Source organism: Felis catus, chromosome B1, assembly GCF_018350175.1.
Source record: "Felis catus isolate Fca126 chromosome B1, F.catus_Fca126_mat1.0, whole genome shotgun sequence".
Lineage (NCBI taxonomy): Eukaryota > Metazoa > Chordata > Mammalia > Carnivora > Felidae > Felis > Felis catus.
In genome coordinates, this window is record NC_058371.1 from 39,988,434 (window position 1) to 40,013,800 (window position 25,367).

A 25,367-nucleotide genomic window follows, 5' to 3' on the forward strand; every position below is an offset into this window, starting at 1 on the left:
TATGAATAGTCATATATATTTAATTGAATATTTCCTTTATTTTCCTTGTGGTGTCTTATGAGACTAAATTTTTCTCTTTTGCCATATAAAAAATAAGAATTACCTATGATACTTGGACTCTGATGTGGTTGGATTATTTCCCTTCATACCTATAGAAATTGAATATTACCATTTTTCTCTAGCTTAGTGTATGGGAAGCAGAGTTTCATATCCTCCCTCTTCTCTTCATAAGGAAATGCAGCCTCAGAGTGATTCCATATTCCAGGCAGTTCAAAGAATTCTGAACCATAAGCTGAGTTTAGTTCCAGGTGAGGCTAATTGTTTTCAAGCACCAGAATTTTCATTAATTCAACTAATCTTAGTAGATATAAATGTGCTATAGCCTAAATGTCTTTTACTTTTCAAATTACTAACACTGTAAGTAAGGTAAGTCACTTTTATTTAAACATGTATTTATTAGGTCCTACTGTGTACAGAGCACTAAGCTAGATAATATAAGAATATTTACGTAAGAAGAGAATATATTGCTTTCCTTATCTATACATGGTGCATTCCAGGACACATTTAGTGCTGTAAGGGAGAGGAGGGATCTGATTTACTTGGAGAATTGATTTGGTATTCAAGAATGAGAAGAGCTATTGAGCATGAGGAATGTCTTTTTTTCCTTTAAGATTAAAGGAACTGAGCTTGAAGAAGAAACGGTATTTTTTAATTTGTTTTTAAAAACTGTAAATGGATGACAAATTAGAGTAATTTTTTACCTTAAAGGAAGTAGAATTTTCTTTTCCTCAAAATAATGTGTCTGGCAAATTTTACAGAACTCAAAGGGAGAATCCTCACTGGAGTTGTAGTTAATGCAACAACCTTCCTTAAGTGGGCACTCTGAAAATTTAAAAACCTTGGAAGTCAGTTATATTTATGTTGTTTTGATTAGTATATTTCATTTTTACTGTGTCATTTGTAACTTTCATCTTGTTTCTTTATATTTTAGACTTGGAATGGCCAAATATCACAGTGAGGTTCAAAGTTTGAAACTGGATGATGATTCAGTCATAGAAGGAGTAAGTGACCAAGTACTTGTGGCAGTTGTGGTCAGTTTCGCTTTGATTGCTACCCTGGTATATGCACTTTTCAGGTGAGACTAAAGGACAAAAGAGTTGAAATAATATATATTTGCAAGGGCCACTGCCTTCTGACTGCTTCTAGTAATTTTTAATAAATACTTCATTTAAAAAGTGAGTAATACAGCTCAGTGATTGTATATATTTACTAAGGTATTTTATTTTCCACTAGGCTCTAAATGCTATTATATATTTTTCCTGTCCTCAGCTGTCTTATGAGATAAAATTTAAATTTATCACCATATTTTGAATAAAATATTAATATTTTCTATGGAAGTATCACAGTTTAAGATAATAATTTTCATAATTGAATCCCTCAATTTGTAAGTGATGCAGACAATAAGTGCAAAATATTTTCAGTCTTCAAATGGAAAAACAGGCAAAAAAAAAGTTGGACAGTATGTAGGGAATTAAGATTAAGATTAGGGGCACCTGGGTGACTCAGTCAATTAAGCATCTGACTCTTAATTTCAGTTTAGGTCATGATCTTACGGTTTGTGAGTTCAAACCCTGCAGCTCTCTGCTGACAGCCCTCTCTCTCTGTTGATCTCTCTGTCTCTCTGCCCACCCACCCGACCCCCCCCCCCAATCGTGCTCTCTCTCTCTCTCTCTCAAAAATAAATAAACTTAAAAACAGATTAGGGGTGCCTGGGTGGCTCAGGTGGTTGGGCATCCATCTTTGGCTCAGGTCATGATCTTGCAGTTTGTGAGTTCGAGCCCAGCATTGGGCTCTGTGCTGACAGCTCAGAGCCTGAAGCCTGCTTCAGATTCTATGTCTCTCTCTCTGCTCCTCCCTCACTCGTTCTCTCTCTCTTTCAAAAATGAATAAATGTTAAAAAAAAAAAATTAAAATTACTGCTATAGAATCAGGAACAATCTTTAAAAGCCTCAGATGTTTATATGCCAATACACAGACTAGGATATAAACTAGAAATTTAAGTGTTAACACACAAAGATAAATAAAAGTATATGTATATATATATGTTATATATATACACATATATACATGTATATATACACACACACACACACACACACACACACACATATATATATAAAATTGAAAACAGAAATGGAAAAAAAGTATACATGTATAAAATAGAAGTGCATCTGGGTGGCTCAGTCGGTTAAGTGTCTGACTCTTGATTTTGGCTCAGGTCATGATCTTAATTCCTGGGATCGAGCTCTACATCAGGTTCTGCACTTAAAATGCAGAGCCTGCTTGGGATTCTTTCTCTCTCTTTCTCTCTGCCCCTCCCCTGCTTGCAAGCTCTCTTTTTCTCTTTCTCAAGGTAAATACATAAACATTAAAAAAAAAAAAAAAAGGTATGGAGGCACCTGGGTGGCTCAGTCGGTTAAATGTCCAACTTCGGCTCAGGTCATGATCTTGCGGTTCGTGAGTTGGAGCCCCACATCAGGCTCTGTGCTGACAGCTTAGAGCCTGGAGTCTGCTTTGGATTCTGTGTCTCCCTCTGTCTCTGCCCCTCTCCTGCTCATACTCTGTCTCTCTCTTGAAAATAAATGAACATTAAAAAGTTTTTGAGGAAAGTATTAAATAGAAAAAAAGATTAATTTCAAAAATTACAAATCAATGAGTTTGTTGTAAAAATTATAGAAAAGGTTCTTAAACATCAAGATTCTTAGATATGACACAAAATATGGGCAACAAAAGAAAAAAATAGATAAACTGGACTTCATCAAAGTTACCAAATTGTGTACTTGAAAGGACATAATCAAGAAAGTGGAAAGCCCATAGAATAGGAGAAAACATTTTTTTTAATGCGTATTTATTTTTGAGAGAGAGAGAGAGAGAGCGCGTAAGCAAGGGTGGGGGCAGAGAGAGCAGGAGACACAGAATCCAAAGTAAGCTCCATGCTCTGAGCTGTCAGCACAGAGGCTGATGCGGGGCTTGAACTCATGAACTGAGAGATCATGACCTGAGCTGAAGTCAGATGCTTAACCAACTGAGCCACCCAGTCACCCCAGGAGAAAACATTTCAAATCATATGTCCATATGTCACATGGATCTAGAATATATAAGGAACTTACAACTCAATAATAAAAAGGCAAATAATGCAATTAATAAATGGGCAAAGAATGTGAATGCACATTCCTTCAAAGCAGATATACAAATGGCTAATAAGCACATGAACGTATGCCTGACATTGTTAATTATCAGAGAAATCAAAATCAAAATCACAGTGATACACAATTTCACACCCACTAGGATGGTTAGAATCACAAAATCAGATAATAACAATTGTTGAGGATGTGGAGAAATTGGAACCCTCATACACTGATAGTAGAAATCTAAAAATGATTCAACCTCTTTGGAAAACTATCACTTCTTCAAATGATTAAATATGCAATTTCAGGGGCGCCTGGGTGGCGCAGTCGGTTGAGCGTCCGACTTCAGCCAGGTCACGATCTCGCAGTCCGTGAGTTCGAGCCCCGCGTCAGGCTCTGGGCTGATGGCTCGGAGCCTGGAGCCTGTTTCCGATTCTGTGTCTCCCTCTCTCTCTGCCCCTCCCCCGTTCATGCTCTGTCTCTCTCTGTCCCAAAAATAAATAAACGTTGAAATATGCAATTTAACTCCTAAGTGTATATATATCCATGAGAAATGAAAGCACATTTGCACACAGAAACTTCTATAAGAATGTTCATGGCAGCATTCTTCGTAATAGCCAAAAGGTAGGAAAAGAAACAAATGTCCCTGAATGGATGAATGGATAAACACATGTGGCACACACATACGATAGAATATTTTTCAGCTATAAAAAGAATAATATACTGATACATGCTACATCATAGACGAAATTTGAAAACATATAGTAAGTGAAGTAAGCTAGATACAAAGGCCACATATATATGAGTGTGTTCATATGAATGTCCAAAATAGAGAAACCTGTAGAGATTAAAAATAGATTAGTGATTGCTTGGGACTGGAGTGAAAGATGGGGGTATGAGGAATGATAGCTAAGGGGTACAGGGTTTCTTTTTGAGGTAATGGAAATGTCCTAAAATCGACTGTAGTGATGTTTGTATATATGTGTGAATATGCTAAAAACCATTGAATTGTACATTTTAAATGGGTAAATTGTGTGGTATGGTATGTGAATTATATTTCAATAAAGCTGTTTAAAAATGAGTCATGACTTGGCAGATACAAATGAAGTATCTGCTTTTTATTAAGAATGGGATGAAGATAGAACTTTGTCATGTTGAAGTATCCATGATAAATTGTTGAGTGAGAATTGTTGATTGAAAGATACATCATGGCATGCCTGGATGGCTCAGTTGGTTAAGCATCCAACTCTTGATCTCAGTTCAGGTTGTGATCCCAGGATCGAGGGATTAAGCCCTGCAGTGGGCTCTGCACTGAACATGGAGGCTGGTTAAGATTCATTCTCTCTCTCTCTCTCTCTCTCTCTCTCTCTGTGTCTCTCTCTCTCTCCCTCTCTCTCTGTGTCTCTCTCTCTGTGTCTCTCTCTCTTTCTCTGTCTCTCCCCTCCCCTTCCCCCTTTGCCCCTCTCTTCCACTTGTGCTCTCTCTAAAAACAAAAAAATTTAAAAGACATCACAAAACCGTAAGTCAAGTAAACCATACTGTCTAAAAATTATTTTTGATAAAATTAATTTTATTTTAAAATATTTTTCCCCTTATTTTTTTTTCTAATTTCCCTACTATGGGTATTTATTACTTATATAATAAGAGTGTTTTCCCCACAGACTGGGAAGATATGAAGCCCAAACTAAAAGTTTTATATTTAATATATAAAATTGTGTGTTGGAGATGTCAAAAACTTAACAGTATTAGGCTGCAGTAATCAAAATAACCAGGAAGAGGTCACATTTGGCTTATATACAGTTTGGGTGAATTATTTTATTTTAATTTAATTTAATTTTATGTTTGGGGGGGTGAATAATTTTAAACCAGTAAACATTTCAGGGGAAGTTTTCAGAATGGATAAAGCTATGGAAACCATATAGAATGCTTGAAGGGACTGGGGATATCTAGCTTAGTGGAAAATACTGTTGGACATAAAAGTTGTCTTTAAAAATGATCAGGGCTTTTTTTTTTATTTTTAGTTTTTTATTTATTTTGAGAAAGACAGTGCAAGTGGGGGAGGGGCAGAGAGAGAGGGGGCAGAGAGAATCCCAAGTAGGGGATGGGGCCTGAATTCATGAAAGCATGAGATCTTGACCTGAGCTGAAACCAAAAGTGGGACACTTAACCAAATGAGCCGCCAAAGTGCCCTGATCAGTGCTTGTTTTATTGAAAAAGAATTAGATTTATTCCATGTGGCTTCATGGACAGAACTAAGGCCAGTAAGTAAAGATAAATGATAGATTTTGGATCAGCCTGAGTCACTTTTCAAATTATGTAAGGTGCTCCATTATTTAGACATTGTCTTGAATCTGTCATCTGATTGAGTGGGAGGTCAGTTTAAGTTTCTGTCCAGCTCTTCAGATTCAAATTCACTTGGCATTTGTAATCCTGTTACTTCAACTGCAGTTATCAATTAGTGATGAGTTGGGAGAGGGGTAGCATGTGTAGTTTATAATTCAAAGGAAACTTGTCTCTTTTCTGTAATTTCTTTGATGTTTTGAGTCATAATTTTTTTTGTATTGTGGTAAAATAAACAGCATAAAATTTACCACTTTAAGTGTACAGTTCAGTGGCATTAAGTACATTCACAATGTTGCATAACCATCACCACTATCTATTTCCAGAACTTTCTTATCATCCTAAACGGAAACTATGCCAATTAAACAATAACTGCCCATTCCTCCTCCTCCTAAGCCCTGGTAACCTCTATTCTACCTTGTATCTCAATGAATTAGCCAGTTTTAGGAATCTCATAAAGTGGAATCATAAAATAATTGCCCAGTTGTATCTGGCTTATTTCACTTAGCATGATGCTTTCAAGGTCCATCTACATTCTAGCATGTATCAGAATATCATTTCTTTTTATGCCTGAATAATATTCCACCATATGTATATACCACATTTTGTTTACCCATTTATTTTTGATAGACATTTGGGTCTGTCAAATGCTTTTAATTGGAATTGCTGGATCATATGGTAATTCTATTTCAACTTTTTGAGGAAACTGTTTTTCACACTAGCTGGCCCATTTTACATTCCCACCAGCCGTGCACAATGGTTCTGATTTCTCTCTCTCTCTCTCTTTTTTTTTTTTTAAGTCTATTTATTTTGAGAGAGAGAGAAAGAGCAAGTTGGGGAGGGGCAGAGAGAGAGAGGGAGAGAGAATCCCAAGCAGGCTCAGCTCTGTCAGTGCAGAGCCCAACACGGGGCTCAAACCCACGAACCATGAGATCGTTACCTGAGCTGAAGTCAGATGATAACTGACTTAGCCACCCAGGTGCCCCTGATTGCTCTATATCTGTGCCAACACTTGATACCTTCTATTTTTTTTTTTTATAATTGTCATCCAAATGGGTATGAAGTAGTATCTCATTGGAGCTTTGATTTGGCATTTCATTCATGATGTTGATCATCATTTCATTTACTTATTGGCTATTTGTGTATCTTCTTTGAAGAGAAGTCTATTCAGATTCTTTTCTCATCTTTGAATTGGGTGCTTGCTTTTTGTTTCGAGTAATGAGAGTTTTTTTTTTTTTTTGTAGTTTCAGTTCTTTTTTTTTTTAATTTTTTTTATATATGAAATTTATTGACAAATTGGTTTCCATACAACACCCAGTGCTCATCCCAAAAGGTGCCCTCCTCAATACCCATCACCCACCCTCTCCTCCCTCCCACCCCCCATCAACCCTCAGTTTGTTCTCAGTTTTTAACAGTCTCTTATGCTTTGGCTCTCTCCCACTCTAACCTCTTTTTTTTTTTTTTCCTTCCCCTCCCCCATGGGTTCCTGTTAAGTTTCTCAGGATCCACATAAGAGTGAAACCATATGGTATCTGTCTTTCTCTGTATGGCTTATTTCACTTAGCATCACACCATGAAAGTCTTTTTTAATAGACTGTCCACACAATGTGGGGCTTGAAGTCAAGACCCTAAGATCAAGTCTTATGCTGTCTCAACTGAGCTAACCCGGTGCCCTCTGAGAGTTGTTTGTTGTTTTTTTTTTTTTAATCGAAGTATAGTTGACTCAAAAGTTGTGAGAGTTCTTAATATATTATGGCATTAATCACTTACCAACTATATGATTTACAGGTGTTTTCTTCTATTCTGTGTGTTGTCTTACTCTTTTTTATTTTTATTTTTATTAAAAAAATTTTTTTTAATGTTTATTTTTGAGAGAGACAGAGGCAGAATGTGAGTGGGTTAGGGGCAGAGAGAGAGGGAGACACAGAATCTGAAGCAGGCTCCAGGCTTTGAGCTGTCAGCATAGAGCCTGACACGGGGCTCGAACTCAGGAGCTGTGAGATCATGACCTGAGCTAAAGTCGGACGCTCAACCGACTGAACCACCCAGGTGCCCCTTTTTACTCTTCTTTAAAGTGTTTTTTTAGTTTTCAGAGAGAGAGAGAGAGTAAGTGAGGGGCAGAGAGAGAGAGGGTGACAGAGGATCTGAAGTGGGCTCTATGCTAACAGCAGCAAGCCTGATGCAGCGCCCAAACTCGTGAGCCCTGAGATCATGACCTGGCCAAATTCAGATGCTCAACCAACTGAGCCACCCAGGTGTCCCTCTCTCTTTTTTTTAAAAAAGTGTTTATTTATTTTGAGAGAGAGATAGAGTGGGAACAGAGGGTGGGGCAGAGAGAGAGGGAGACAGAGAATCCCAAGCAGGGTCCGCACTCTCAGTGCGTAGAGCCCAATGCAGGGCTCAGTCCCATGAACCATGAGATCATGACCTGAGCCAAAATTGAGGGTCGGACACTCAGCCAACTGAGCCACCCAGGCACCCCTTTACTCTCTTTATGGTGCACTACTTTGGTAAAGCCCAATTTTTCTGTTTTTTCTCTTGATGCCTGTGTTGTTGGTGTCATATTTAAGTAATTATTGACAAATCTAAGGTCACAAAGATCTTCCCCTGTGTTTTCTTCTAAGATTTTTACAGTTTTAGCTCTTTGATTCATTTCGAGTTAATTTTTGTGTATGGTAGAAGGTAAGGATCTATCTTCATTCTTTTGCATGTGGATATCCAGTTTTCCTAGTATCATTTGCTGAAAAGACCACCCTTACCCCACTGAAGGGTCTTGGCATCCTTACCAAAAATAGTTTGACCGTTTATATGAGTTTATTTCTGGACTCTGTGTTTTATTCCATTAGTATATGTTTGTCCTTATGTCAGTACCATACCATTTTGATTCCTATATCAGAAAGTGTGTGTCTTATAACTTCACTGTTTCAAGATTGCTTTGGCTAGTTGGGATCCATTGACATAACATACAAATTTTTATTTAAAAAATTTTTTTTAATGTTTATTTATTTTTGAGAAAGAGAGAGACAGAGTGTGAGCAGGACACGGGCAGAGAGAGAGGGAGACACAGAATCTGAAGCAGGCTTCAGGCTCTGAGCTGTCAGCACAGAGCCCAATGTGGGGCTTAAACTCACTAACCCCGAGATCATGACCTGAGTGGAAGTTGGACACTTAACTGACTGAGCCATCCAGGAGCCCCATTAGGAGTTTTCTTTCTTTTCTTTTAGAGTTGATGATTTTTTTTTTCCAATTTTTATTTCTTTTAAATGTTTTTTTTTTGTAAGTTTATTTTTTATTTATCTTGAGAGAGAGATAGAGAGCTAGTGGGGGAGGAGCACAGAGAGAGGGAGACAGAATCCAAAGCAGGCTCCGCAATGTCAGCACAGAGCCCGATACGGGGCGCAAACTCACGGACAGTGAGATCATTACCTGAGCCAAAACCATGAGTCAGATGTTTAACCAACTAAGCCACCTAGGTGCCCCTTAATTTTTATTTTTAATTGCAGTATAATTGACATGCAATATTAGTTTCAGGTGTATAACATGGTAATTAGGTAATTATAAACATTACCAAATGCTTACCACAATGAGTATAGTTACCATCTGTCAACATAAAAAATTAAAGTATTCACTGTATTTCCTATTTTGTACTTAATCACTTGTGATTTATTTATTTTATAATTGGACATTTGTACCTTTTAATTCCCTTCACCTATTTTGCTCATCCCCTTCCCCTCTTATAACCACCAATTTGTTTTCTGTATTTATGAGTCTGCTTCTGTTTTTTCGTTTGCTCATTTGTTTTGTTTTTTAGATTCCAGATATAAATAAAATCATATGGCGTTTTTGTCTTTATCTGACTGACTTCATTTAGCATAATACCAACTAGGTCCATCCACGTTGTCATGAATGGCAAGATTTCATTCTTTCGTCCTCCTTCCCCTAGATTTCATTCTTTTAAAATATTTTTTTCATGTTTATTTATCTTTGAAAGAGAGAGCGCGTGCACAAGTGGGGGAGGGGCAGAGAGAGGGGGATAGAGGATCTGAAGTGGGCTTCACATTGACAGCAGTGAGCCCAATGTGAGGCTCAGATTCACAAACTGTGAGACCATGACCTAAGCCGAAGTTGGACGCTCAACCGATTGAGCCACCCAGGTGCCCTTAGATTTCATTCTTTCTTATGCTGAGTAATATTACATTGTGTACATACATTACATCTTCTTTATCAGTTTATCTGTCAGAGGACAATTAGGTTGTTTCCATATCTTGTCTATTGTAAATAATGCTGCAGTAAATATAGGGGTGCATATATCTTTTCAAATTAGCGTTTTCATTTTCTTTGGGTAAATCCCCTGAAGTAGAATTACTAGATTGTATGATATTTCTACTTTTAATTTTTTAAGGAATTGCCACTTGGTTTTCCACAGTGGTACCAATTTACATTCCTACCAATAGTTGACAAAGGTTTGCTTTTCTCTACATTCTGGCCAACACTTACCATTTCTTGTTTTTTTGGTAATAGCCATTGTGACAGGTGTAAGGTAATATCTCATTGTAGTTTTAATTTGTATTTCCCTGATGGTTAGTGACACTGAGCATCTTTTCATGTGTTTGTTGTCCATCTGCATGTATTCTTTGGGAAACGTCTTTTCAGGTTCTCTTACCATTTATTAATCGGATTATTTGTGGGGTTTTTTGGGTGCTGAGTTGTATGAGTTCCTTACATATTTTGGATATCAACCCCTTGGTGGCTGTTATCATTTGTAATTGTCTTCTCCTGTTCAATATATCACCTTATTGCTTTGTGGATAGTATCCTTTGCTGTGCCAAAGCTTTTTAGTTTGATTCAGTCTCAATAGTGTATTTTTGCTTTTGTTTCCCTTTTTTGAGGAGAGAGGACCAGAAAAAATATTGCTAAGGCTGATGCCCAAGAGTTTACTGCCTGTGTTTTCTCCTAGGAGTTCTATAGTTTCATGCTCTACTTTAGGTCTTTAATCCATTTTGAATTTACCATTGTGTATAATAGTATATGAAAGTGGTCCAGTTTCATTCTTTTGCATGCAGGTGTCCAGTTTTCCCAACACCATTAATGAAGAGATTGCCTTTTCCCCCATTGTATATTCTTGCTTTCTTTGTTGTAAATTAATTGACCATATAAGCATGGGTTAATTTCTGGGCTCTCTGTTATATTGATGTGTCTACTTTTGTGCCAGTACTATACTGCTTTGATTCCTATAGCTATGTAGTATATCTTGAAAACTGGGATTGTGATACCTCCAGTTTTGTTCTTCTTTCTTTGGCTCTTCAGGATCTTTTGTGGTTCCATACAAATTATGGACATTATTTGTTCTAGTTCTGTGAAAAGTGCTGTTGGTATTTTCATAGGGATTACATTGAGTCTGTAAATTGCTTTTAGTAGTATGGACATTTTAACAATGTGAATTCTTTGAGCCCATGAGCATGTTATATCTTTTCATTTGTTTGTGTTGTCTTCAGTTTATTTCATTGGTATTTTATAGTTTTCAAAGTACAGGTCTTTAATCTCCTTTGTTAAATTTATCCCTAGGTGTTTTATTCTTTTCAGTACAATTGTGAATGGGATTGTTTTCTTAATTTCTCTTTCTGCTACTTTTTTTTTTTAATGTTTATTTATTTTTGAGAGAGAGAGAGTGGGCACAAGCAGGGGAGGGGCAGAGAGAGGGGACAGAGGTTCTGAAATGGGCTCTGTGCTGACAGCAGCGAGCCTGATATGGAGCTCAAATTCATGAACCAGGAGATCATGACTTGAGCCAAAGTCAGACACTCAATCAACTAAGCCACCCAGGTGCCCCTCTGCTATTTCTTTATTAATGTATAGAAATGGAACAGATTTTTGTATATTCGGTATCCTGCAACATTACTGAATTCACTTATTCTAATAAGTTTTGGTGGAGTCTTTAGGGTTTTCAACATGTAGTATCATGTCATCTGCAGATAGTGACCATTTTACCTTTTCCTTACCAATTTGGATGCCTTTCATTTCTTCTTTGATTGCTGTGACTAGGACTTTAGTAATGTGTTGAATAAAAGTGGCAAGGATAGGCATCCTTGTTTTGTTCCTGCTCTTAAAGGAAAGCTTTCCACTTTTAACTATTCACTATGATGTTAACTATGGGTTTTTTATCTATGTCCTTTATTATGTTGAGGTATGTGTCCTCTAAACACACCTTATTGAAAGTTTTTATCATGAATGTATATTGAATTTTGTCAAATGTTTTTCTACATTTATTGAGATGATCATATGAATTATATCCTTCATTTAGTTAATGTGGTGTATCATGTTGATGGAGTAATGGATATTGAACTATCCTTGTATTCCTGGAATAAATCCAACTTGATCATGGTGAATGAACCATTTAATGTATTGCTGAATATGGTTTGCTAATATTTTGTTGAGTATTGGTCTGTAATTTCTCTCCCTTTTTTCTTATTGTATCTGTGTTCAGTTTTGGTATTAGGATAATGATGGCCTCACAGAATAAATTTGGAAGCATTTCTTTCTCTTTTATATTTTTAAAGTAGTTCAAGAAAGATAAGTATTAACTCTTCTTTAAGTGTTTGGTAGAATTCATCTGTGAAACCTTCTAGTCCTGGACTTTTTTTTCTTGGTTGTTTTTTGATTATGATTCAATTTTGTTATTAGTAATTGGTTTGTTCAGATTTTCCTTTTTTTCTTGATTCAGTTTTGGAAAATTGTGTATTTATTTTTTATTTTATTTTTTTTTAACATTTATTTATTTTTGAGACAAAGAGAGACAAAGCATGAATGGGGGAGGGGCAGAGAGAGAGGGAGACACAGAATCGGAAGCAGCCTCCAGGCTCTGAGCCATCAGCCCAGAGCCCGACACGGGGCTCGAACTCACGGACTGTGAGATCGTGACCTGAGCTGAAGTCGGATGCTTAACCGACTGAGCCACCCAGGCGCCCCGAAAATTGTATATTTATAAGCAGTTTATCCACTTCTATGTTGTCAATTTAGTTGGCATATAATTTTTTATAGTAGTCTTTTACAGTCTTTTGTATTTCTGTAATGTTGGTTGTAACTTCTCTTTCTAATTTTATTTATTTGAGTTCTCTGTCTTTTTTTCTTGACGAGTCTGGCTAAGATTTATTAATTTTGTTTATCTTTTGAAAGAACTAGCTTTTAGGTTCACTGATCTATTTTTTTTTGAGTATTTCATTTATTTCTACTTTGATCTTTATTATTTCCCTCCTTCTACTAATTTTTGACTTTGTTCATTCTTTTTCTAGTTTCTGTATGTGTAACATTAGCTTGTTTATGAGAGTTTCCTCAAAATGGATTAAAGAACTGAATGTGAGACCTGAAACCATAAAAATTCTAGAAGAGAGCACAGGAAGCTCTCTCTCTTACAACAGCTGTAGTAACATTTTTCTAAATATGTCTCCTAAGGCAAGGGAAATAAAAGCAAAACTAAACTATTGGGACTACCTCAAAATAAAAAGCTTCTGTACAGCAAAGGAAACAGTCAACAAAACAAAAAGACAACCTATTGAATGGGAGAAGATATTTGCAAATGATATATCCAGTAAGGGGTTAGTATCCAAAATATATAAAGAACTTATACAACTCAATACCAAAAAAATAGGGGCACCTGGGTGGCTCAGTTGAGCGTCGGACTTCAGCTCAGGTCATGATCTCACAGTTCGTGGGTTCATGCCCTGCGTCAGGCTCTGTGCTGACACCTCAGATCCTGGAGCCTCTTTCAGATTCTGTGTCTCCCTCTCTCTGCCCCTCCCCTGCTCACGTTCTGTCTCTTTCTCTCAAAAATAAATAAGCATTAAAAAATTAAAAACAACAACAACAACAAATAATCCAATTACAAAATGGGCAGAAGACATGAATAGATTTACTCCAAAGAAGACATCCAGAGACCTTAACAGGCACATGAAAAGATGATCCACATCACTCATCATCAAGGAAATACAAATCAAAGCTATAATGAGATACCACCTCACACCAGTCAGAATGGCTAAAATCAAAAACATAGGAAACAACAAGTTCTGGCAAGGATGTGGAGAAAAAGGGTCTTTGTTCACTGTTGGTGGGAATGCAAACTGGTGCAGCCACTGTGGAAAACAGTATGGAGGTTCCTCAAAAGATTTAAAATAGAACTACTCTGTGATTCAGTAATCACTCTACTGGGTATTTATCCTCAAAATACAAAAACACTAATGAACAGGATACATACACCCCTGTGTTTATTTGCAGTATTATTTACAATAGCCAAATTATGAAGCAGCCAAGTGTCCATCTATAATTTTTTTTTAATGTTTATTTATTTTTGACAGACTGAGCATGAGCAGGGGAGGGGCAGAGAGAGAGGGAGACACAGAATCCAAAGCAGGCTCCAGGCTCTGAGCTGTCAGCACAGAGCCCAGCGCGGGGCTCGAACTCACAGGCTGTGAGATCATGACCTGAGCCGAAGTCGGATGCTCAACTGACTGAGCCACCCAGGTGCCCCCACCAAGTGTCCATCTATAGATGAATGGATAAAAAGATGTGGTATACAAATGTAGTGGAATATTATTCAGCCATAAAAAAGAATGAGATCTTGTCATTTGCAACAATATGGAGAGAGCTAGAAAGTGTAATGTTGAGTGAAATAAGTTGGAGAAAGACAAATACCATATGGTCTCATTCATATATGGAATTTAAGAAACAGAACAAATGAGCAAGGAAAAAGAGTGAGAAAGACAAAACTATAGAGAACACACTTATGGTTATCAGAGGGGAGATTGGTGGGGAGAAGGGTGAATTAGCTGATAGGGATTAAAGAGTGCACTTACTATGATGAAAAAATAATAAAAAGTGAGTATTGATAGGTATGAAGTTATTGCCATTTTGTCAGCTATTCTCTGGTTTTTGTTCTCTTTTCCTTCTTTTTCTTTTGCTCTCTTCCCTTGTTATTTGATTACTTTTTTTAGTGTTTACTTGTATTACTTTCTCTTTATTTTTTGTGTGTCTATTGTCGGATTTGGGTTTGTGGTTACTGTGAGATTCATATGTAATATCCTATGTATATATAGCAGTCTACATTAAGTGGAAGGTTGTTTAAGATCGAAAATATTCTGAAAGCAATACATGTTTGTTCCTTCCCTGCATGTTTTATGTATATGATGTCATATTTTGCATCTTTCTATTTTGTGTATCTTTTTTTTATTTTTAATTTTTTTTTCAACGTTTATTTATTTTTGGGACAGAGAGAGACAGAGCATGAACGGGGGAGGGGCAGAGAGAGAGGGAGACACAGAATCGGAAACAGGCTCCAGGCTCTGAGCCATCAGCCCAGAGCCTGACGCGGGGCTCGAACTCACGGACCGCGAGATCGTGACCTGGCTGAAGTCGGACGCTTAACCGACTGCGCCACCCAGGCGCCCCCCCTTTTTTTTTTTTTTTTTGAGTTAGCTCTACACCCAATGTGGGTCTTGAACTCACAACCCTAGATCAAGATTCATATGCTCTACCAACTGAGTCAGCCAGGCACCCCTGTCGTGTGTGCGCGTGCGTATCTCAACTAGTTTTTGTAGATATAATTGATTTTACTACTTTTGTATTTTAACCTTCATAGCAGTTTTATAAATGAACGATCTACTAACTTTACTGTATGTTTGCTTTTACCAGTGAAATGTTTTCCTTTCATAATGTTGTTACTTATAGTTTTGACTTTTTTCTTTCCCCCTGCTTAAGGTTTCATTTAACATTTCTTATAAGGCTGGTTTAGTGGTGATGAACTCCTTTAACTTTTGTTTGTCTGGGAAGCTCTTTATATCTCCTTCAATTCTGAATGACAACTCTGGCAAATAGAGTAATCTTGGTTATAGGCTTTAGTTTTAGTTTATAGTTTGGTTTAGTTATAGGTTATAGTTTTCTTTTTAGAGTTTGAATATATCATACCAGACCTTTTTTGGCCTGCAAAGTTTCTGTGAAAAACCAGCTGATAACTTTATGGGGTTTCCCTTGTATATAACTATTTTATTTTTTCTTGCTGTTTCTATGATTCTCTCTTTATCTTTAATTTTTGGCATTTTAATTATGTGTCTTGGTGTGGACTGCTATGGGTTCATATTTTTGGGGATTCTCTGTGCTTCCTAGACCTGGATATCTGTTTCTTTCCCCAGTTTAGGGAAGTTTTCAGCTATTATCTCTTAAGTAAGTTTTCTCCCCCTTTCTATTTTTCTTCTGCCTCTGGATCCCCCCATAATTGTGAATATTAGTATGCTTGATATTGTCATAAAGATCCTTTAACCTATCCTCATTTTTTAAAAAATTCTTTTTTTCTGTTCAGCTTGGATGCTTTCCCCTACCTTGTGTTCCATTCGTTGAATTGTTCTTCTGTATCCTCTCTTCTGTTGTTGATTCCCTCTAGTGTAGTTTTGATTGCACTTACTGTATTTTTTTCAGCTTTGATTGGTTCTTTTTTTATGTTTTCTCTTTGTAATGTTCTCACTGAGTTCATCTACTCTTCTCTCAAGTACAGTGAAAATGTTTATGACCATTATTTTGAACTCTTCATCGTGTAGACTATTTAATCTCTGTTTTGTTTAATTCTTTTTTCTCCAGTTTGGTTTTGTTCTTTTGGTTGGAACATAATCTTCCATCCCTCATTTTTTCTGATTCTCTGTGTTTGTTTCTATGTATTAGGTATGTCAGCTAGGTCTCCTAGTCTTGAAGATATTGGCCTTCTGTAGAAGGTGTGCTTTGGGGCCCAGTAGCACAGTCCCACCCCCCATACCTCCATCACTAGAACCAGGTGCTCCAATGGTGTCCTCTCTGTAGGCTGCAGGTGCTATCTGCTTGTGCCTGGGCATGTGTGTTGCTGCTGCTATGGTGGGTGGGGCTGGTTCCTGCACCACCGGCTGAGCGTCCTAGCCACATCTGGTGCAGCCATGCTGGTGTGCGGGGCTGGCTCTCCTCCCTCTCTGGGGCAGGAATTGCTTTGGAGCAGATGCCAGTTCTAGCCAGGACTGCTTGCTGGGTGCACCAGGGCAGGAACCACTTTGAAAGGGTGCCTGCCAGGGTAGAATGATTGGGTGGGGCAGTTCCACAGGTGAATGCTGGGATGGGGCGAGCAGGACTAACAAGGTTAGCAAGGTAGAAAGAGAGTATCAGAACTGTCTCCCATAAGCATCTGGCTACATAGGCCGAATGCAGTGCAGTTCCCCAAGGCTGGGGATGCCCAATGTTAAGCTTTATCTCCCTTTTCAGAGTTGACCTTCATGCCTGTGATATCCCTCCCACTTGCGGGATACTGTGTAGAGGGTTTGGTTCTTGACCACATCTCTGCCCTTACCCTTCTTGATGTGGACCTCTCTTTATATCTTTAGCTGTGGAGGAGCTGTTCTGCCAGTCTTCAGTTCCAGAGTGAATTGTATTGTATGTAGTTGTTGCCTTGATGTGTCCATAGGAGGTGAATTCAGGATCCTCCTACTCTGCCATCTTCCTGAGATCTGGGTTTTTCTATATTGCAAAGAATCCTGTTGGGATGTGACAGGGATTGCGCTGAATATGTAAATAGGTCACTTTGGGTAGTACTGACATCTTAAAAATATTAAGTCTTCTAGTCTATGAACACAGGATGTCTTTCTATTTATTTATGTCTTCTTTAATTTCCTTCAGCAGTGTATTACAGTTATATTTATTTCTAAATCTTTTTGTCCTCCCTTCTTAAGCTGTTATGAATAGCTGCCATTAGTTGACATACTAAAAACCAGTGCAAAGGGTTTGGTAAGCAGTTTAACCTATAAACCACAGATTTGCTCTTGCACATTTGTGAACTTTGATTCAGACTTTGTTTCTTGACCCAGAGTTTGGATATCATTTATTTCCTCTTATCAGAGATTCCTGACTTCTTTCCAGAGCCACATAACTGGTTTGATAATTTTGGTTTCTCCTTTCATGAATAACAAAGGACCATAAATCATTGGTAAATGATATATTTTGTTTCTGTATTAGAGCCATTGTTTTCCTTGGCATCTTTAGACCTAGTGTCAAATGCTGTCATTTTCTCATCGCTGAAGTGATCACATCTTGAGGTTTTCTAATCTCACTTTCAGTCTGTCTTAATTATCCCATTATTTTCTAGATTTTTGGTTCTGGACTCACAGTTGCTAATCCCATTTAATTGCCTAAACTACAGGCTGCGTTCAACATCTCAGGCTGTTTATCTTGTTCTTTGGTTATACTTTGACTTTTCTAACATTCTACTACTAGATTTTACAATCTTGTATCTTTTCTTTTATGGAAAGAAACCAAAAGAAAGACCTTCCAGTTACATGGTTTGTATGTGTACTCTGAAAAGTAGTAACTCTCTTTCTTTCAAGGAGAAGGGAATGGTTTTCCACCGTCAAAGAACAGAGAAATGCTGTTTAGGTAGGTAGTTATTGATACTTAAATGAGATGGTTCCTTGTGCTGTTCCGGATAGATTGTTTCCACCACAGAGATCGTTATTCAGTCATAAGAAGGTAATATTTAAATAATCCACCAGAATTTAAGATGTTTAAACAGTTCAAGTAGCTTTATTACATTTATGTTTAGTTTCTGATTAGAAATTTGACTTTTTTGGGGGCTCCTGGGTGGCTCAGTTGGTTAAGTGTCCGACTTCGGCTCAGGTCCTCATCTCGCGGTTCGTGGGGCCCGCATCGGGCCCTGTGCTGACAGCTCAGAGCCTGGAGCCTGCTTCGGATCCTGGGTCTCCCTCTCTCTCTGTCCCTCCCCTGCTCACACTGTCTCTCTATCTCAAAAATAAATAAACATTAAAAAAATTAAAACAAAAAAGAAATTTGACTTTTTTAATGTTCTTCAAAACTAATGGTTCTTTTTTGCCAGCTTTTTTCCTAAAATTTGGATTTTTTACTAAAAATTGAATAATCGTAAGATGTATTTTAAAAAGTTTTCCATGTCCCATTAAGTTATTGATTTAGAGTTTTTATCACTGTTGGGTATTAGCTCACCCAGGGAATAAAGGCTCTTATATAAAGTAACACTGGGATTTTGTGGACTTAAAATATTGCTGTTAAAAAATGTTTAAGTTTAGAAGAAACTGTTACAGCCAAATGGAATTAAGCTGTGATTCAGATGGAAATCTTCAACCGCACCCTGCCAACCTAAACCACCCCTTCCAATTTCCAATACTCACATACCTTATCTCATCCTTGTGTATCAGCCACTAAATTCTTGCCTTTGAATCTCCCTTTTAATTGTTAATGTTAAGGTATAAGTGGTATGTTACATCTGGGTTTTTCTGTATGACATAGTTTTATTTTCTGTTGTTTTGTCCCCCTTTCCTCATAAAAGCTCTATGAAGATCTGTGAAAAGCTCTATGGGAGAAAGATCTAATTAGATATGCAAAAGTGTTCAAATGTATAATAATATCTAGAATTATATAGTTTATTTTGAAGGAATTTTGCAGAAGAAATAAACGTGTTAATCGTTCTTCAGATGATTTGTAAGCCTGCAGTTACATCAAATCTACAAGGTGCTAGGCCTCTGGATTTCATCATTTGCCAGCTGAACCTGAAATCAGCTGTATTCGGTAACCTTAGAACGCCTCACAGAGTAGCCTGGAATGTTCAGTCCTGGAATTGGAGTACAGTTGTGTGCCATCATTTACGTTTATGAAGTTCTTGGTTGAAAATTAGACCCATAAAGAAAACGGATTCATCTGGTAATATTTTGTATTCAAAGCTTATTATATTTTATTTAACAGAAACGCCCATCAAAACATTCACCCAGAAAACCAAGAATTAGTAAGGGTGCTTCGGGAGCAACTTCAAACAGAACAGGTACTATTGCTATTATATAAATATGTGTATTTATGTAAGGGGTAGATGTTGCTATTCTCCTTACATATGAAATGGTGATGAAACAATAAATTACTGTTTGGAAACATGGGGTGTTTTCCTGTTTTACTAATTTAAGTGATTCTATTGATTGTATATTTTCAGATTAGGCAAATGACTAGTTTTAACTATTCAAATGTTTTCATGTGCATGTTTGTTTATTCTGAGAGAGAGAGGGAGAGAGAGGGAATACCAAGCAGGCTCCACATTTTCAGCGGGAGCTGGATGTGGGGCTTGAACTCCTGAACCTGTGAGATCATGACTTGAGCCGAAATCAAGACTTGGACACTTAACCAACTGAGCCACCCAGACGCCCCAAAACTGCTTTAAAAACAGCAGTTTTCCGGGGTGTATGGGTGGCTCAATTGGGCATCAGACATTGCCTCAGGTCATGATCTCACGGCTTGTGGGTTCAAGCCCCACATAGTCTTTGCCCTGACAACTTGGAGCCCATTTTGGATTCTCTGTCTTCCTGTGTCTCTGCCCCTCCCCTGCTTACACTCTCACTCTCAAAAATAAACATTAAAAACAACAACAACAACAAAAAAAACCCGGCAGTTTTCCTATTAGTTATTTGTGAGGAAATAATAGCTATCTAATTGGGCTTTAATGAAATGTAATGGAAAAACTATTTTTCTTTTTTAAGTTTATTTATTTATTTTGAGAGAGAGACCACATGTGCACATGCAAGCAAAGGAGGGTCAGAGAGGGAGAGAGAATCCCAAGGAGGCCCCATGCGGTCAGCACAGAGCCTGACAAGGGGCTCAGTCTCACAAACCATGAGATCATGACCTGAGCTGAAATGAGTGAGATGCTTAACTGACTGAGCCACCCAGGCACCCTAGATAAGCTATTTTTCTAATATCTAAGACCTACAAAGAAATGACTGTAAGGGGTGGCTTTTTTTTTTCCTCTTGTTTTTCTTCAGTGGTCAAAGTTAATAAAACTAGTGAGGCAAAAAAAGAAAACTTTTCTACCTCTTCTTTGCTTTTAACCAAATGGACTCTCTACGAACCAGAAATGTATTTCATGAAGGCTGGAATAAGTAGGATATTATACACCTGCATGCCAAGATAGCTAATATCAAAAAAAAACAACCCTTAAAAGTTGATTTCCCACCAATTAAATTTTAATTCCAAAGAGGGTTTTATAATTTATCCATTCACCAAATATTTATTAAACATCTACCATATGTCAGACATTGTTGTGGGCATTGAGGATTCAGTTGTGAGCTAAACAAACAAGAATTCCTGCCTTCATAAAATTTCAATTCACTGATGTAAAAATAGCTTAAGCATGTTAATAGTACTCTGTTCAAGGGCTGTTGTTATTAATAATTCATACTGGGATAGTGTTTTATAATTTACAGAGTGCTTTCACATTACAACTATCTTATTTAATCTGCAAACACAAGTAAGGCAACAAGTATCATTCCCATCTAACATGTTAGATCACTAAGATTTACTTAAATGCACACTGGAATTACATGAATAGATCTGGCTATCCAGAAGTCCTACACTGAGCTGGATATTCCAGATTTCTTTGCACCACTTTCCAGTTCACCTACCTCACACCTGGCATGTAGCTTTAGTTAGAATAAAGCTAGTGACTTAGCCCTTCCTGTGCGGGTCTGTATGGTAACCACTATCTATATGTAGCCATTTAATTTTAAATTGACCAAAATTAAATACAATTTAAATTTCAGTATGTTTTAATTACACTAGTCACCTTTCAAGGACTCAATACTCAAAGATATAAAGGAGATATCCGTTACTGCAAAAAGTTTTGTTGGACAGCACTGGTAACTGGTAATTGTTTTTGTTTTGTTTTAGTTAATTTACAAAGAATAATAAGATAAAAGGTAGAGAGGGAGACTTAATTAAGTGCTATGTGTTTTTCTGTTTTTCTGTTTTAAATAATATAAAAGACTATAACATCAAGGTGTGACCATAGCTTCTAGAATATTCTAGTATTTTAGGACTGATAAGAAATAGGAGATTTTGGTTATGTTTATTAGTTTTAGGTGACAAATCTTTTTTTTTTTTTTTACGTTTATTTATTTTTGAGAGAGCACAAGTGGGGGAGGGGCAGAGAGAGAAAGAGACACAGAATCTGAAGCAGGCTCCCGGCTCCCAGCTGTCAGCACAGAGCCTGACGCAGGGCTCAAACTCACAAACTGTGAGATCATGACCTGAGCCAAAGTCGGATGCTCAACCGACTGAGCCACCCAGGTGACAAAAATCTTTGATTTGGTTTACAACTAAGAATAGTTCATATTTAGTGAATTCTATAATTTTTTTTTTTTTTTTTGTATTTGACGTTTTTAATGCTGGCTACTTTATAAGAGGTGTGCTGGGTGCTGTGAATATAGTTTTTTATAAGTATCTTCAAAGATACACATTACATACTGTGCTAGATTCCTTCCAGTGCCTGGGTCACTGCAGCAAGTCCTATAGGTAAAGTGCTCCTTCATAGCACTTACATTCTGATGGGTTCTTTGATATCTGGATGCTTCTTGTAGTGATGATTCTATTCAACATTCCTATTACAATCTCATAACAGTGATGTAACTGGGGAACATTAAATTTTACTAATCTGACTATGTGGAAGATTAAGTTCAAGGTACCAATGGTATTAAATTTCCTTCTTCCAAAATGACCAATATTCTTTGCAAGTTTAATTCTGGTTCCTTTGTGAGGCACGGCACACGTGCAACACTTACCAGGAATGTATGAATGAAAAAGATGTAAGAAATGATTAAAAGCTATTACTTGGGAAACCGCTTGATATATCTTTAGCTTTTGCATTAGCTCAGCCTGTGTTTCTCAGAATAACATAGTCATTCTAACAGTGAAAGAGAAACTCCTGAGTCAATGTAGGTTTTTGTCTTTAAAATGTGCTCAGGAAGGAAGGTAGAGACCGTGGAGCTTAATAAAACAACAATTTGGCTTCATAATTTTATCAAACTTATAAGATTTTAAGCTAATGCACATCTAAAACTTGATGAGGATTATACACTGTTGACTGTGTTCTTAAGTATAATTAAGAGATAACTTTGAAAGCCTGTGTGCATTGTGTAATTATGAATCCCTGTTTTCTCCTCAGGATGCCCCTGCTGCTGCTCGACAGCAGTTCTACACTGACATGTATTGTCCAATCTGTTTACATCAAGCCTCCTTCCCTGTTGAAACAAACTGTGGACATCTTTTTTGTGGTAAGCAAACAATACTATATTTGGTAAAAGTGACTATTTAGACCAAGACCCATAAATGTACATGGGCTGGATTCCTAATTTACTTTTTATTTATTATTAAATTATTCCTAATTTACATTTTATATTTCACAAGTGGGGTAGGTTGCTTCTGATATCCTGTTAGCCACTTTTATTTAGTATCTGTGAGCTCAAAGATTAAAAGAAACCTAATTATTCAACTTCTCAATAAACAGAAATGTGTTTCTTTGAATGGTAATTCAAGTATATGAATACCATGAGGGATTCATTGAATCCTTCATTGTTTATCACTTTTTGGTAGTCCTTCCCGAGGCAGGAAGGTTCTCTCAAGGACCCTGCCCAAGACCTTCCCTTAGCTCTCCTACCTCCTTTTTATCCTGCGTCAGCACAAAAGTTATTAGCCTGTTGTGTGTGTGTGTGTGTGTGTGTGTGTGACCTTAGGAGGGTTTGTAAGAGAGAATAAGAACACAGAGCATATAGTAGGACAAGAAGGGAACACCAATTTCACACTTACTTAGTATCAGTAAGGGGTGCTTTCTACCTCTGGGCATTTCTTTCCTCCAGAAAGATTTCATAGAGAACGAGGTATCATATAGTCATTGCTTATTGTGCTCCTATGAGATTGAGGAGAGTCAGTTACTACATACCTGCTATGTGCTGGACATTTAAGTTACTTCATTGTGTCAAACTCCAGATACGAGGAAACTGAAACTGAGCTAAGAAATTTTATAAAGGGTAACCCAGCCAGAGAAAGAGCCAGATTTTAAATGTAGGTCTACTTCAAACCCTGTGGTCAATTCTATTACGTGATTAGTGGCTTACATAACTACTCTCTACTTAACATTTATCCATTCACTAGACCTGTTGTTTTATTTGTAGTATTTCTTTCTTGTTCCAATGGCTATATTCAAGATAGGGTTCTAATTGTTCCCAAAATGTACCCATTTTCCATTTTAAGACTAATTTAAAATACAGCATACAATGATCCTTTAAGTTTCTTTCTCCCTATTGTATCTTTTGTTTGGGATTATATAGAATTATTAGGTATATAGTGCTATTATTTATGCTCTCAGGGATGGCATAAATACTTTGAAATCCATATCATGCAATGCAGGGTTTTCTATACCTTTTCTATACCTGACCAGTCCTATTATTGCATCATCCATTAATTTCATTGTCTTCCCTAAAGGTTTTGCCTAAATTAGCTAACAAGTTATAAAACACTTATTTCAGTGTCTTTGTTGGGAATGCTAATGAGCAGCAAAATTATGAAAGATCAGCTACAGGGAATTAAATGACCACAGAGAAAGCAGATACTTTTCCCCCTCTCGAACCTCTGGTAGATATTCCTAATCAATTGGACATTCTTTCTGAGTCTGGATATGGCCTAAATGGCCATCCTTTAACACAATACTTTGGACAGGTGTTAAGAATCAGTGCGGTTTGGCAGGCTAGATGAACTCTATTTGCCAGCCCAGGCTTAGGTAATTCACTGAGTGGATAACCTAGTCAATTCAAAGATGGCTGTATTGTGTTCTTGGTTTCTGGGTCTGACGTAATTGGGTAGATTGCTTCTGATATCCTGCTGTACTTGCTAGACACTTATTTACTGTCTCTAGGTTCAAAGATTCAAAAAAGTTGTTACTCAGCTTCTCAAACAGAAATGTGTTTCTTTGAATGGTAGTTCAAGTATATTGATACCGTATATATCCAGAGCACCTTAGCTTGGTTCCTATATATGGAACTACAGTTCTGTTCCTTTACAGTGTGTTAAAAATAATAACAGCAACAGACTTCATCTTACTTGCATTTGTAACCCACATTGTTTTATTTAATTCTCCAGCAGTCTTATGAGGTGTTTTTCCCATTTTACAAATAAATAGATTGAGAGAGATTGTGACCCAGATTAATGTCATTGTCTCTCCCACCATCTTATTTAGGTGGATCTCTCTTTTTATACAGGGGGAAGGTTGAAGAAAAGGGAAAACATTAAGCATATCACAGCAGATGTGTGTGAACTGAAGTGTTTGATTTGCTGGACCATAGTTTTTCTGTGCAGGCAGTGGCCATTACATAATTTGCAAAACAAGGACATCTGTTCCCCAATTTGTAGAAAAGAGATGTGGGATTAAATAAGTTAACATATGTCAAAACACATTGAACTTTTGAGTGAAAAGGTCATAGATAAAACTAAGGCATCATTACAGATGTTAATACTGACAAGATTTATAAGTTTTGCTTTCATATAGTTTCTATATGAAATTAGATTGCTCAAATTAATAAATATTAGCTAACACAGCACTCTGAAAGTAGGAAAAGATATCAGATAAAAATTCTTTAGCTTTTAAATTCATCTTTAAAGCACTGAACCAGTTTTTCCCCACAGTCACTGTAATGTCCAGTTTGGATAGCCTTTGCTTAGCCTGTTGGATGCTCACCAGTCTCTTTACATACCACTTAGTTCTACTTCTGGTATTTGCTCTTTGCTATTCATAAAGCTTGGAGCATCCTCCCTCCTGTTTTCTATTTCTAAGTCTTACCTATCCTACAAAGTTCAGTTCAAATCCTTTCTCATCTACAAATGACTCTCTGATATATCCCAGAATTCTCTCTCCTACATACCTTTTGTACTTAAAGTTAATATTACATAGTTTGAGATTTAACTACCTTCTGATTGATTTCAGTATGTCACCTTGGACTTCTCACT

At 37.1% G+C, this 25,367-nt stretch overlaps 1 protein-coding gene across 8 annotated transcripts in view; it reads left to right on the forward strand.

Moving 5' to 3' along the window:
* Positions 1-25,367, forward strand: part of RNF170 (ring finger protein 170) — a 44,424-nt gene that overhangs the window by 5,954 nt on the left and 13,103 nt on the right. For 2 of the 8 annotated variants that reach the window (XM_023252553.2, XM_006930684.5), the window contains exons 2-5: positions 233-308; positions 992-1,135; positions 19,296-19,371; positions 22,534-22,642. In XM_023252553.2, the coding sequence (XP_023108321.1) occupies positions 999-1,135; positions 19,296-19,371; positions 22,534-22,642 (322 nt within the window). In that variant the 5' untranslated portion in view covers positions 233-308; positions 992-998. Of the gene's footprint in view, positions 1-182; positions 309-991; positions 1,136-19,295; positions 19,372-22,533; positions 22,643-25,367 lie in introns of all 8 variants that reach the window. The other 6 variants (XM_023252552.2, XM_003984739.6, XM_023252554.2 and 3 more) reach the window with 4 other exon arrangements.